Source organism: Zonotrichia leucophrys, chromosome 14, assembly GCF_028769735.1.
Source record: "Zonotrichia leucophrys gambelii isolate GWCS_2022_RI chromosome 14, RI_Zleu_2.0, whole genome shotgun sequence".
NCBI classification, from domain to species: domain Eukaryota; kingdom Metazoa; phylum Chordata; class Aves; order Passeriformes; family Passerellidae; genus Zonotrichia; species Zonotrichia leucophrys.
Genome location: NC_088184.1, coordinates 14,718,187 through 14,733,680, shown reverse-complemented (window position 1 = coordinate 14,733,680; position 15,494 = coordinate 14,718,187). Strand labels below are relative to the sequence as shown.

At 48.8% G+C, this 15,494-nt stretch overlaps 1 protein-coding gene across 1 annotated transcript in view; it reads right to left on the bottom strand.

The window, feature by feature from the left end:
• LMF1 (lipase maturation factor 1) overlaps positions 1 to 15,494 on the bottom strand; it is a 147,799-nt gene that overhangs the window by 129,133 nt on the left and 3,172 nt on the right. Inside the window, 1 exon segment of the mRNA XM_064725768.1 lies at positions 10,030 to 10,339. Coding sequence (XP_064581838.1) covers positions 10,030 to 10,339 — 310 coding nt within the window.

The following is a 15,494-nucleotide window of genomic DNA, read 5'->3' as shown; positions in this document are numbered from 1 at the left end:
TATTAAAAAATGCGTTTGGTTGTTTTCCCCCACATTTTGGTATCTGAAACATTCCCAACAGATAATGAGGAAAAACTTGGATTTGATATCTCAGGCCTGGGGGTAAATTTCACCAGCAGAACTTTTGATCTGCACGTTGTCAAATGCAGAAATTCTGCTGATTCAAAGTATATTGCACTTGGATTGCATAAATGCCATTAAAAAATGATGTCAGGGCTGTTTTCTGCTGGAAGAGACAACATTTTCAGCCCTGACTTGTCAGGGGAGGAAAACCCATGTCCCACTTAGCCTGGATCAGCTGGGAATCACAAACATCATTTAATATTTGAGTGAAATCGTTTTCACCACCTTGTCCTGATGATTAATTCTGGCTTCAGTGTATTCCTGGAAAGTAAAAACTGAGAGCAAAACCTGCTTTGAACCCCATTATTCCCAAGGAAAGCATTTTCTGCTGTCAGGGGTCTGAGGACACAGCTCTGCAAAACCTTCCAGGGAGCAGGAATTCCCCACCCAACACAAATTCCACCTTTTCCAGAGAATTCCTTTTTTCCTGCATGCAAAGCAGGGGGGATGATGGGTTTAATTTGCTGGAGGAGGAGCTCACCAGCCAGACTTGCCCCAGAAATTCACATTTCCTTCTCCACTCAGCTGCCCCAGAGCTGCTCAGCTTATTTAATGCAGGGCTCTCTAAACCTGTAAAACATTCCCAAAATAATATTCCAGATAGAGTCCATTAAAAATAAGATAAACCACACAGATTTTACCTTTACATCTATAAACTCTGGTTTACATCTATAAATTGGATGTTCTGAGGAAAATCCAGCTGAATTTGGAATAAAAAGAGTAAAACCAGCTCCACCCCAGCAGTGCCAACACCACCAGCTCCTTCCAGCTGAATTCCCACAGGCAGGAGAATTCCCTGCTCATCCCTAAAGCTGCAGCTGGTGTTAACAGCTCCCACTGCTGCTCCCCACGGAGAACATCCCCATGGAAAGTGATCCCAGATGGCAACTTGGATATTCCATCACAAATCCCTCTCCTTCCCTGGGCTCTGGAGCTTGGGATGTGGGAAAAGTTATGGGTACAGGAGTATTTTCTATTCCCCACTAGGATTTGGTCTCCAAAAGGTTTCCAGGAGGTCTCCACAAGGTGGGAGCTCCACTGTGAGTTGGGAAGGCTGGGAATGCGGCATTTGAACTCTGCAGGTCTTCCCTCGGGCAGGGAGGGATGGATCTCTGTGGGATCTCAGCACCTCAGGACTGAGGTGCCACCGAGAGCACCCTTGGGGGGCTCGGGAGTCCTGGAATGTTCCAGAAGTGTCTGGTGGCTGGACTTTGATCCTACACAGGAGACGACACCTGTATGAGGACAGGAGGGTTTCACCGGGGTGAATGGTGAAGGGATTGGTTAATTAGAGAGTGAAACACAGGGTTTAGGATTTCTGTACAGGGGGGTTTAGAGAAGTAAGATGGAGGAATTGGGGCGTGTCCTGTCCTCCTTCTTCTTCTTCTTCTCCTCCATCTTCTGTGGTGATGGTGGCACTTTGGGATTGGTCATTACTAAAAGTGCACCGGGCAATAAGGGGGAAAGGTATTGGGGAAAAATGATAAATATTGTACACGTAACAATGGGTATAAAGATAGGTGGTTGTCCGGAGGGCAGCACAGTGTGCTCATGGCTGGCTGCTGAGCAGAGCTCTGTCGGGCCGAAAGAAAATCTTTTAGATAAACAATTAATAAACATAAAAACCGAAAGAAGAACTGAAGCCTCTTCTCGTCCTTCGATACGCGGGCTGTCCCAAGGCCACTCCGGGCCTTTCCAGGCCCTTCAAACAGCCGAAAACCGGACAGATCTCCATCCCCATCCCCGGGGAACATCAGCCCTGGAGCAGCCCCAGGTCAACCAAAGGGAGCTTCCTTCCAAAATTGGAAGGATTTGATACCACAGGCCTGGGGGTAAATTTCACCAGCAGAACTTTTGATCTGCAAGTTGTCAAATGCAGAAATTCTGGTTCAAAGTCTATTGCACTTGGATTACACAGGGAAAGGTGCATGAGCCACCTGCCACAGATCCAGCAGGGTGTTAAAGGGTTAAGCCATGGAAGTACAGAGAATGTGGGAAATGCACCTGTCCCAGGAGAGGATCACCTGGCCAGGCAGAAATTGAGATTTCCCCTCCCTCTCCAGGCACCCAGCCTGGATTATTCCACATGGACATTTAGGAGGCTTTTCCTTAAGCCTGGCCTGGATCTGCCCTCCCAGCACACAACCCAGCAGCTCCTGGTCCTGTCCCCAGGGAGGCAGGACAGAGAACAGAACCTGGGATGGTTTGGGTTGGAAAGAGCCCAAATCCCACCCAGTGCCACCCCTGCCACGGCAGGGCCACCTCCCACTGTCCCCAAACCCCATCCAGGGACACCTCCAGGGATGACTCCACAACCCCTCCGTGCCAGGGTTCCAACCTCCCTGTTCTTTCACACACCTTTGCTCTGTCTCCTTTCCCTCAGCTAATTACTTTAATTAGCTTTTTAAATTTTCCCTCAGCTAATCCAACTCAGCCCCTTCAGCTTTTCCCCCTGTGCCAAGGCTGGAGCCTCTCCTGTGCCCACAGCCACCTCCAGAGCAAGGGGACACCCAGACACTGCCGCTTCCCTGGCTCTGAGCAGTGGAAAAGCTCATCCACAGCTTCCAAAAGTTACTGAAAGCTCGCTGGAAAACCACAATACACCAACCAAATTAAAGCTGTAAACACTTAGGGTGGTTTTCCATCCTTTTTTTCTTTTTTCCTGGGACCTGGGGATTCACTTCCCCAGCCCAGTTGGGAAACATCCCTGGCAAAATCCATCCAAATGAGATCCAGGATTAGCCTGGTGCACCATTAATTTCAGAACATCATTAACTTGAAAGTGTGGGGGTAAGAAACCTTTTTGACAGCTGGTTTTGGTCCCTGCCAAGCCTTCAGCACTGCACAGCCATGGTGGGGGCAGGAAATCAGCTGGAATGGCAGCAAATGAAACCAGCCTGGTTTCTGGATTCACTTTCTTGTGGTCACAGAGCTCTAAAAGCTGGGATTCTGTGCTCTGTAATTACAACATCCACACTGCAATGGGAGGAATGGGGCTAGCATTAAAAATAAAGGATGAGGAGGAGGTTTGCTCCTCGTGCTGGGAAAGGTGCCTGGGTGTCGCAGACATCTTTTCATGAAAATCCTTTCATTAGGATTTCTTCCTGCTGAGAAGCTGAGAGGCTTCAGGAACAAAGTGTAAACAGATTATCTGCTGCTGTGGGATGCAACAGGTGCATCTGGGATTGGCCCATCTTGGTTGTTTTTAATTAATGGCCAATCACAGCCCAGCTGGCTTGGACTCTCTGTCCGAGACACAAACCTTTATTTTTGATTCCTTCCTATTCTTAGCCAAGCCTTCTGATGAGAACTTGTTCTTTTCTATTCTTTTAGTATAGTTTTAATGTAATATATGTCATCAAATAATAAATCAAGCCTTCTGAAACCTGCATTAAATTGCCTTTTTTAGTAAACGCATATAAGTACATGCAGTTATATAATATACTTATATAATGCATATAGTATATATGCAATAGAAAGGCCTATGTATTGCATATGTAATATAATATTACATATGTAATATTATATAGGTATTATTATATATATATTATATATGTAATATAATATTACATATATAATGGATTTATGCATTATAACTACTGCATAATTTTAATTGCATTAATGGATCTCTCTGGGGCTGGCCTCCACAGACTGGGATTGCCACCTGCACCCACCTCACCCAGGACCAGCAACCTCCCACATTGCAGCTCTGCAGCACCAACCCAGCCATGGATCAGCTCCTGCTGCCCACCCACTCCAAACCCCAGCTGAGCAGACCCCACTGGGACCTCTCCAGGGCTGCTCCCACCCCAATCCCAACCCCAACCCAGGGCAAGGAGGGGAAAACCTTCCTCATGCTGGGAGTGGGGGGGGAATATCCAGTAATTCACTTCTGCCATCAGGCACGATTCAATTTCCATCTCTCACCCCAAATATGGTTCTCATTAGCTTCATTAGCTCCCAGTTGTGCTGCAAGGCAGCGGTGTCACATGGAATTAATCTTTGTTTTCATTAATGTGTCATCCCCAGCGCTCAGGGCTGCTCGCAGCATTCTTTGAAACCGATCCATTCCCTCTCTTCTGGGCGGGGAGGAAGTGCCAGAAAGCAGCTTCCTGGGCAGGAAGGATGACCCCCTGAGATCCTGCAACTCTGGCTTGATGTTTGCAGAGATCATCTTTTCTTGCTGGGGACACAGGGAGGGCAGCTCCCAGCAAAAAGGGATGCGAGGCTGAGATAACAAAGAAATTCCTGAGCTTCCCTGCCAAGGCCTGATTAAGGAATAAGATATTCTGACTTTTCTAGGTGTTGTTTTTGGGGTATTTTGGAGAGCTGCAAAAATAAAGCCAGGTTGCAAAAAGGGTTCTGTTTACAAGGCTCTAAAAACCTCCCAATGTAGCAAAGGCACCAAGGTGATTTGGTTAATGAGATTTATCTAAAGATATTTCTTTTTAACACACAAAACTGGACACTGGATTCAGGCACAAGAGGAATTTCTGCTTCCACTTCCAAGCTGAACGGAAAGCTGGTCTCAGTTAAGAATTACAGCCCCTCAGTAGAAGCTTGTATCACTTCCAGACGTGATAAAGCAGGACAGAGACTGATGGGGAGCCCCTGCCAAGGTCACCCTGTCAAGCACAGCTGCCACATCCACGCCTGCCTGTGCACTGATCCCTGGGAACTCCCCACGTGTCCTGATAAAAGCCAGGACACCCAGGCTGCCATTCAGACACCTCACTGTGAATTTATCCCAGAATTACTCAGTCATTTCAGAAGTGCATCAGTGATTCCGGTACAAAAACTGATTTAATTCCTGCTGGAAGCCTCTCCCACAGAGCTTGTCCTGCTCATCCCCACAAACACAATCCCACAGGAGTGACACCCCTTTTTTTTCATAGAAAAAAAAATCTTCCTGAATTATCCAAACTGCTTAAAAATCCACTGATTGCTGCTGCCTTGGGCTGCTGGGAGCTCCAAGGGAGATTTTTAATTTGCTGCTCAGGACAGGGTTCCCCCAGGATGGGCAGAGGGATGGAGCTGGGATAGGGGTAGAATAGGATCATCCTTAAATTCCCTTCCAACCCAAACCACTCCAGGATGATCCCATTCACATTTTTATGCTGTCACCATCAAAGGGTCACAAACAAAAGTGCCTAAAAATGGGAATGTTTTGCAAAATCCAGCCCTGATTCACACCCCGGCTGCTTTCCAACCTGGAGTAAGGAACTCAAGGACCTGTCTCCAACCTTGGCTGGGCTGGATCACTCTGGACAAAGCACCTAAAATCTCAGAACCCAAAGGTGGAGAAAATTAGAGGAAAAAGCATTGGAAGAGGTCAGTTAATGGGCACTCAGATGCTCCTGGAGAGGGAAAACACTCCCTGAGCATCTCCTGAGCTCAGCCTGACCCAGCCCCTGATTAAACCCTGCATGGTTCAAGTGCTTTTTAATGAGAATAAACCCCACAAACCCTCCACCACACTCCAGCCCTTCCCCTTTCTCTGTTGCACATGAACTCCTGAGGACACTAATTTAATTGCAATTAAACCACCTGCCCAGAGCCAAGCCTGCCTGACCTGCTGCACACTTGAACTTCCAAAATCTCCTTTAATGTGAAACTTCCAAGCTGCTCTGTTCCAGCAGCTGAAGGTGAAAAACCACCAGGAACTTGGGGGCAGAAACGGAGGCATCTCCACTCTGGGCAATATTTTGGGCTTCAAATTTCATATTCCTTGCAGGATAAAAAGGAGCTGCCTGGTTGTTTTCTGACCCCAAATCCCTGCCTGGTTCTTTTTCCTGGCCCCCCAAATCCCTGCTGCACCACCCTTTTCCACAAGGGAAGACCCCACTAAAAAGAACCTTGCAGCCACCCCATGCTATAACATTTTATTTATTGCCTTGTTTAACTTATTCCCTTGAGCTCCTGTAACTCAACCAGAATCTAGAAAGAAAATAAAGGCAACTGGATTTAAAACCCCACAATTCTAGGTTGTTTTTTTTTTTCTTTTTTAATCTGTGCTAACATTGGGCAATGAGCTTTGGGAACACAATAACCCAGGGGAAGGAAGGGTTTGCAGATGCCAGTTGGAAATGCTGGAAGGGAGGAAACAACAGGAGATCAGTGGCAGAGTAGCTGAAAAGTTTGTTTCTATAAGAAAATGTAATAGCTCTCTGGAGACACCTTAGTGGGGGATAAAAGTGAATTTATCCCAGAATTACTCAGTCATTTCAGAAGTGCATTAGTGATTCTGGTACAAAAACTGATTTAATTCCTGCTGGAAGCCTCTCCCACAGAGCTTGTCCTGCTCATCCCCACAAACACAATCCCACACCACAAATGGAGCCTTCCTGGGGTCACCTGCAATGAGGATTTTGATTAAACCAACCAAGCTTTTCCCATATTCCTGTTTAAATGGATGAAAATCCACGACAGGAATATTCAGGGGGAAGTGGGGAGAAAGGCAAAGCCATTTGTGTGGGACCAGTGGAGCTGCACTCTGGACAAGCTGCAAAATGGATGTTGGGCCACAAGGAATTCCCACAAAAATCTTTTTAAAACAGCTTCTACTCGACTCAAACTGACTACCACCACTTTACTCCTATTTTACTACTGCAAAAATGACAGGAATAATCAAGGTTAAAATGAACATAATGATTCAGCACTTCACCCAACAGGTCAGATATTAAATATTCCTCTGCCCTGGCAGATTTTGAACTCCTTGACAGTCTCCTACTTCAAAAGGAAAAAGTTCAAAGTGGCAGATGGGGAAAAAAGAAGAAAAAAAAAATCCAGTATATTAAGGCAGACACACTGAGCTTCTGATGGAAGTGTGACACCATCACATGGGTGGCCTTGACCCCAAACACATCCAGGTTTAGTCTGCACAGACCCACAGCTGGTTTGGGAATCCCAGCACGACAAAACCCAGCACATTTCAAGGTGGAAAGCCCTGGCAATCCCCAGCCCACACTTCCCAGGCACCAGAATAAATCCATTTCTCTGCAAGGCCACTTCACTGTGAGAGCCACCAAAGTGCATCTCATTCCAGGCTGCTGAGAGTCAAGCACAACCAACTGGCAAAGCCAAGGGACACGGGCTGGGCCTGGTTCTTGGGATTTTAGGCTGCCCAAATGTTCCTTATCCTGCAAACAGCTCAGAGGAGTTTTCTGAGGGGTTTCAGACCCTCAGCTGTGCTGTCCCCAGCTGCCAGGTGGGGCCAGGGCAGGCAGGGAACGTGTCCTGCCCTTCAAAGGCCACACTTTGCTCTTCTGAAGCTTCCCCTGGCTGAGCCCAAGCCAGCTGGGCAGCAGTTGAAAGAGCTGCTCCTTCAGCAGCCCAAAACAAATAGGGACATTTAAAATTAAAATAGACAAAAGGGCGATAAAAGGAATAAATTGTGCCTCTCTGGCCTAGAGAAGAGAGCTCTATTCCTGCTGATCCTGCTGCATCTGCCCTGGAGGGGCTGCCCAGGGAGGCTCAGCAGAGGATCCTGGTGGATGGGCAGAGCCCACAGGGGTGGCTCACAGGAGCCCAGGTTGGCCAGTGGATGGGGACAGCGGGGTTGCACGAAAAAAATCAAAATAATGTTTTTATTTTCAGCCACAAAGGATTTTAAAAATATATTTGGGCCACAGGAGGAATTTCCTGCTCATTTCAGAGACCTCTCTGCTGGGCTGCCCCATCACTCCAGCCAGGAATGCCTGGCATTGTCCTTCCCCCTTCAGGAGAGCTGGAGAAGCAACAGAACCCATCAAAGCCTCCCAGCCTGCCCCACACTGGGAGCAGGACAATCACTGCCCCATCTAACCCCACCTGGAAACCAGTGTGAGGAAGAGATGGAAAGCCAGCCTTGGTTTTAGGGCCAATACTGCAGATTTTGGGTACTCTGAGCCCCTCCCTTTGCAGCACCACAACTCCTGAAGAACAGGGAGCATTGAGAGAGCTCTGCTTTGTTCCTTCCCTCTGTTTCCCTGCACTGGAAGCAGCCAGCACCCCTCTGTCCTGGGAGTTCCATGTCACACTGGAATAACCTGGGTTATTCCAGAGGATCTGATGGAAAATGAGCTGGAGTCTTCTCCCTCAGCTCTTCCACCTCATTTCCCGATTAATACTGAAATTAAGAGGAAAAGCAGCTGAGGGAACACCTCTAATCCCCCCTTTCTCTTACCCCTTTCCCCTTGGTGAGTTTTTGTTGTACACCAGGCTAAATTTCACCCCTCAAATCTCAAGGAGCAAAGGAAGGGAAAAAACAAATCCAGCCTTATCTCAGGTATCAGGAGTCAATTCCTTTCAAGCACAACAGGCTCCAGGTTCATTCCTGCCAGGATCATTGTCCTGGAGCTGGGAGGGGACCCCAGCACTCATCCCTGAGCTTCCCCTGCTCAGGAACTGGGGTTTGGGTAAGGGCTCCCCTCTGTACCCCCCACCCTTTGCCTCTTACTTAAAAAGGTGCCAAAACAGCCACCCAGAGCTCACCAGGCACAACTGGAATTATTCTGGGAAAACCTCAGGAGTTCTGCAGGGTGCCAGAGGAGCCAGGACCCCCCCATGCCAGGAAAAGTGGGAGCAGAGGAGTAGCACAGCACCCACTGCCCCAAAACATGGAAAACACACATTCCAGGTGGGGTTTTAAAAAATAATAAAACTACAAGAGCTCTACAGCACAGAGAGCACTGCAGAGACTGTGGGCACTAATGAAGAGAGCCTGTCTTAATTACCCCACTGCTCCAGGAATTAACACATCAAACCTCCAGCCCTGGAGTCACTGCAGCTCCAGAGCTCAGCCTCAAAACCTTGGCAGCTTCAGGGGGAGGTTTTTGGGATTTTTCCCTTTCTTTCTCCCCTCCAAACAGAAACACAAAGAGGAGGAAGTCAAGGATCACAGCCAGGTTTTGCTCCTGTACCCCTGGAAGCCAGAGCAGGAGGATGCTTGAATTCCTGCCCTTCCACATTAAAACATCCAGAAAACAGACAAGAAATCCTGGAATAATTTGGGAACAGGCAATGGCAAACCATCCACTGAGTTATTTGTCCAGCTCTGTGGCTTGGTGTCCCAGCTTTAGGTTGGTGCTGAGTTAAGAGCTCAGAGAATGGAGCTTTTCAGAGGCTGCTCTCCTTCACCCACTGACATTCCAGCTGCAGTAGGATGGGAATGAACAGGGCAGCACATGCACACCCTTAAAATCAAACCCACTGAGCCCATCTGGGGAAAAGGTGCCCTGCTGTAAAGCCAGAACATTTGGGAAGAATCTCCCTGGGCAGCTCCTGATGGCAGAAGCTTTTCCCTCCACATGAGCTCAGCTGCAAGCAGAGGCACCTCAGGGGGTGACCTGATGAGATTTGGGGTTTTCATCCTCTTTCAAACAATGCATTTGGGGCCTGAACAACAGCAAGGACAAGGCAAACCCTTGATTTCAGCAGCACAGCCTCCCCTGCAGCAGGGTGACTTACAGGAGTCAGGGTTTCTCCTTTTCCCCCCACAAACCTTCTGTGCTTAGTGTGAAACACAGATTGCAGCTCTCTCCTGGACAGAGCTGAAAACTGAGAAACCCTAAAAAACCCTAAAAGTAATGACTGAGGGAATTCCCTTCAACAGCCATGAGGGGAAGCACTGCACAGCTGGGACAACAGTGTGGAATGTCAAGGAATGCCATGGAATTATGGAATGAAGATCATCAAATCCCACCCTGCACCAATGAGCAGAGGAGAACTCAGGGCAGATATCCTGGCTAAGACATTCCATAAATCATTTATCCCCATAAATCATTCCTGCCAGGTGCTGTCCTTATCTCACACTCCTACAGGAATAATCTGGTGAGGAACAACCTCAAATTGGACTGCACCAGGAAAAACCAACGTGTACCACAAAGAGCACGAGGGAAAAGCAGAGCAGAGGGACTGAGGACCCACCAGATCTGTCCAACGTTGACCAGGGAGAGGTAGAGGAGCCACAGCAGGAACATGAGGACCATGTTGGCACAGCCAGTCAGCAGCACAAAGGCTGCCCCTGCCAGGCCAGCCAGGGCCAGGCAGTCCAGGGTGCTGTCCATGGCAGACCAGTCCAGGAACCAGATGAGAGTGGGGGCATAGCTCAGGGCATCCAGGCCAACCTTGCCCTTGAAGTATTTCTTGACATCCTGCAGGTAGAGCTTGCAGGGGAGCAGCCCCTTCTCCCCTATCAGCTGCTTGTTCTGGTGAAAGGCCACCAGGAAGGCCACAACTGCAGGGCAAAAAGAGAGGGAAAAACTGTGTGAGGAATCATGCAGGGTGAGGGAGAGAATTGGAACCCAAAATTAGGGAAGTCATTCTTGGAAGGAATTTATTCCCAAGTCCTTATGTCCATTAAAACCCAACACAGTCACTACAATGTCCAACAAAAGGTGCCCTGGGTTGTACCTGGAGGATCTTTAAGGTCCCTCCCAACCCAAACCATCCCAGGATCCTGTGGTTTCTATGAACCACAATGCAGCAGGCAAAGGAATTCTGTAAATCCTGTCTTGGCTTTGGAGAACAGATCTCCTCTTTATGTAACATTATGTGGGCATCTACCAAGCACCAGAATCTTTTCCTTGTATTGAAAACACTTCATAGATCAAAATAATGTTAATGAGACAGCTTAAAATCATTTACACCTGTGATTACATTTACACCATTAATGAGGTGTTCACAGAACCCCAGGATGGTTTGGGCTGGAAGGGACCTTGGAGATCCTCTCATCCCACCCCTGCCATGGGCAGGGACACTTCCACTGTCCCAGGGTGCTCCAGCCTGGCCTTGGGCACTGCCAGGGGCAGCCCCAGCTGTGCCAGGGCCTGCCCACCCTGCCAGGGAACAATTCCCAATTTCCCATCCATCCCTGCCCTCTGGCACTGGGAGCCATTCCCTGTGTGCTGTCCCTCCATCCCTGTCCCCAGTCCCTCTGCAGCTCTCCTGGAGCCCCTTCAGGCCCTGCCAGGGCTCTGAGCTCTGCCTGGAGCCCTCCCTTCACCAGGTGAGCACCCCCAGCTCTCCCAGCCCTGCAATTGCTCCAATTCCCTCCAGAGCTGCTCAGGGCACCCACAATTCGCTGAGTCCCTGATTCACCCCACAGCTGCAGCTCTGACCCTCTGCATCCTCTCACACCCTGGAAGGTTGGAAATCCAACATCTGACCATTTTCCCACCCCTTAAACTCCCACTTTTTCCATGTCCTTGCAGCTGTCCCATTTATAGTGTTGCTGCTCCAGCCCTGGACACTCTTAGACCAGCCAGCTGCTTTTTTTAACAGCACATCAGCAATTTAATTACAGCTCATAGACCTAGCATTTGATGTCCTACAGAGAAAGTTGGGCAGTTTTTAGGCATTATCTCATATTTTAGGCATCTCCTGCAGTTACCAATTTGCAGTTTGTAACTCCAGTAATCTCCATGTCTCAGGGAAAAAAATAAAAAATGAGGAAGGCCAACATTTCCTGATTAGGCAGCATCCACTAATTTACCCATCCTTCAAACATTACCCAAACACCAGCCACGTCACGGCCAGCAGCACCAGAGCTCCTGGAAAAAGCCAATTTGTTCCCCTCCCCAATCTTCCTTGGTTAATGATCAAATCTGTTTCCTTCCTTATCTCAATGCTGGCATTCTGCAAACAACAACCCTGGTGTTCATCTGGTGTCTCTCACTGGGAGCACTGGGGGAGAGGCTGTGTGAAATCAGAGCCCCAATTCCCATTTCTTTGAAGTCTGAAGCAGCAACCCAAAGTCTGCAGCCCCAGGGAATCCGACTGAGAGTCCCATTCCCCAGACAAAGGTCTCCAGTGGGTTCCACTTAATCCACTTAACGCTCCCCCAGCTCTCTGCACACAGCCATGGGTTTTATTCCCATTTAAAAACCACTAAAAGTCATCAGCAGCACACAGCAGAGGTCACTGGGAGGGTTCCCTTTGATTCCACAAGATCCTGAACCCCAGGGATGGCACAATAAAGTCGGGAGCTAATGGGTTGTGTCTCTTCCCATCCATCTTTTCTACACAGTGAATGATTTTACAAATAAAAGACATTTTTCTTCAGTTATTTTACTCAATTATGGATAGGGAGAGACATGAGAAAAGCTGATTGAAACACTACAGGATCAGTTCTGGGACACAAATTAAGTGTTTTCTATTTTACCCATATTTTTCCACCAACACTCAGCTCAGCACAACTGTGTCATCAGAAAGCCTGACATGAAATCAGCAGAAATAAAATTCTTCTGAGCTTTAGACAGCTTAATATCTTCATTTTTGGCTTTAAAAATGCCAACTGAAAGCCAGTCCAGCCTTAAAACCCCGTGGCTTGATTTCCCATGATTAACACTGCAATTTGCTGCACAGTTTTCCAAAAGTGCTAATCAAATTCACCTCTAAATGCTCCAGAATTGCTGCCCCAACCCATAAATGCTGAGCAGATTTTTGCCTAAAAAAAGTCCAAATTAGACCCCTGTGCCGTGCACGAGACAAACAAGGAAAGGGTAAATTAGGAAAAACAAACAGCAGCAATTCCAGCACAGTGCACACGGGATGGACAGAACCCTGCTCAGCCTCTCCGAGCCTGCAGGCAGCAAAAATGGAAAAAAAGGGGCAGCTGCCATGAAATGCACATTTTGGATGGCCCAGCTCAGGCTCCAAAGGGGTTTTCCCATTTCCCACTGCTGGGATTTCCATCCACGATGAAAACCCAGCAGCACCAGCCCTGATTTTGGCAGGATTCACCTGTCCCAAAGCAAACCCCAGCGTTCCAGCCGTGGCTGATCCATCACCTGGCAGGTGATGCTCGCACTCCCAGAGCTCCATCCCGGATCCAGCTCCCTCTCCTGGACACTCCCCATGCTCAGTCTGGGATCACTCAGGCTCCCTCTCCACCTTTGGGATGGGCTCATCCCCATCCAGCTCCCACCTTCATCCATCCCTGCTCCATCTCCTGAGGTTCCCGCCCAGGCTGCAGCTCCTGTGCTGCTGGACACGGGGAAGAGCTGAAACTAAAGAAGCTGCAGAGGATTTCAGCCGCACAGGAGATGCTCAGACCCAGGAGGGGAAAAGGGAAGTTATTTATCAGCTTGTCATTGCTTCCTCTCCCTGGAGCCTTAAATTCAGTGTAACAGACCCTGCTGCCTTCTCCAGGAACCTTCCCTTGAACTGTGGCTTGGTCAGGGGATATAAAAATCCCTTTTCCCCCAAAGCCTGTGCTCTTTCCTCTTCCTCAACCCTTATTCTGGAGCCTCTCTCCCTGTGGCCTCGTGTTTGGGGATTTTTCACTCTGCATCTTCCAGCTCAACTTTGCTTCCACTTTGGGCACTGAGTGGCCGCACCACCACCCTGCTGGGCTGGGGCACACACTGCCCCACCTCTCCCTGGCATTCTGCACCCTCCAAACCTCCAGCCCAGGGCTCCCTGCCTGTGCTGCCCTTCCCAGGGACAACTGCAGGAGCTGGGAGTGCTCAGGTTGCCCTGGATGTGCCGTTCCTGGGGCTGTGCAGGTGGAGGGAACAGAGCAGCTCCAGGTCTGCCTCCCACTGCCGAGCCTCTGACAGCTCTCACATGGGAGCTCTCCCTGCTGCCAGCTGAGCTTTACATAATACATGCAAATTACCAGGGCTGCTAATAGACCTTCCATACTTATCCTCACCTCAGAAGGTGCCTCACTGTACTTTTCCATTAACTCTCCCCCCTCCCAGCCTCCCATCTCACCCCTTGTTCAACCCCCCGTGGTGCCAATAACCAGCACCCAAGCATCCCCATCCAAAGGGATTGGCTCCATCCAGATTTCCCTGGCACCTCAGCTCCCTTCCCTCAGTCCAGGCTCAGACTGTCATGGTGGGAGAAGGAGAGAATCCCATTTTTCATGCTCAGGAAAGATTTAAAGATGTGAAATCCAAAACTTTCCAGTCATATGGCTTTCTCTATCTTCCCCTCCTCCTGTTAAAAGAGGTCTTAACTTTTCCTTGATGCCCAAACCACAAGAAGAACGGAACCAAGAGCACAGAGGTTTGCCTGAAACCCAAACTACATTTTGCACACACACAAAACTCTGCCTGGAGCAGTTGATCAAGTGCCCCTTTGACCCAAGGAGGCATTTGAACAGGCCCTGAGCTGGATGCTGCAAGCTGAGGTTGCACTGCTGGAAAGAAGAAAGAGCAGAATATTCCTGGTATTTTATTACCAGAGAAACGAATCAAATAAATTTTCAATTGATGAATTCCCCTAAAAAGTTTTGCAACACAGAAGCAACAACACCAGAGCACTGAGCAAAAGGGTGAAGCCAAGCACCCACAAAACCCACACAGAGTGCTCTGCCCTTAACACCTTTTTTGTTTTCTTGTCTTTCACGGCCAAGCTGAAGACTTTGGGGTGGTTGCTTGGGGGGTTTGAAGTTCTTATCTCCCTGCTGCCTCCGTGTTTGAGAAGTTGTGGAAATAGGAAAAGCTTCCCTTTGGGTCTCAGGCTGTCCAAAACCACCCCAGCCCGCAGCTGGAGGATGCCCTGGGAAGATCCCTCTGCTCCACAAGAGCTTGGAGCAAGGAGAAGACAGGGAGAGAGATTCCCTTCTCCACATTTGTTATTTTTTTATTCCCATTCCAGGGGGATGCAGCTGCTCAGAGGACCCAGAGCTGGTTCTGCACAGCCCTGCCAAGGAGCACTGAGCTGCAATAAACCCTCTCAGGGCAGCAAAAGTGCCTGGAGATGTTCTCTAACCCTGAGCAGGCAGGCTGAACGCTACTGGGAGCCTGTGAATAAAGCTGAGGGAAGGGAAGGGAAGGCAGGGGAGATGGCAGAGAAAGAGAGGAGGAAGGACACCGGGGAGAGCCAGGAGCCTACAGGAAGCCAAACCCCCCGAGAGGGCTTTGGATTTCACATTGAGGAAGAAGGAGCCTGAACCTCCCGTAGCTCTGGCGCTGGGGAAAGAAAATACTATTAAACAATACATAAGGAGAAAGAAGATAAACTGGATTTAAATAATAGCTTTTATTTCAAAGCTCTCCACAGAGGCTGGCTGAGATTGGGGAGGGTGGTATCTAATTACTGAAATTTCTACGGCTGGAATCTGATGATGGTAATCACCCAAAAAGAGCACTTAAAAATGATTTAGAAGGAGGGTGAAGGGAGCAAATAATGCATGTTTGCTGTTGAGAGCTTTGGGACCAGCTATTTACCCAAAAAGAGCACTTCCAACACGACCTCAATGTATTTCTGGATTGCCAAAAAACCCATTCCTGTCCCAGGGTAAGACCAGGGTGGAAAAGCTGCAAATCCCCAAGTGCCATTTGGCCAAACCTCTGCCCTGCTCAGGTGAGACCCCACCTGCAGAGCTGCCTCCAGCTCCAGGGTCCCAGCACAGGAGGGAGTCAGAGGAGGCACCAGGA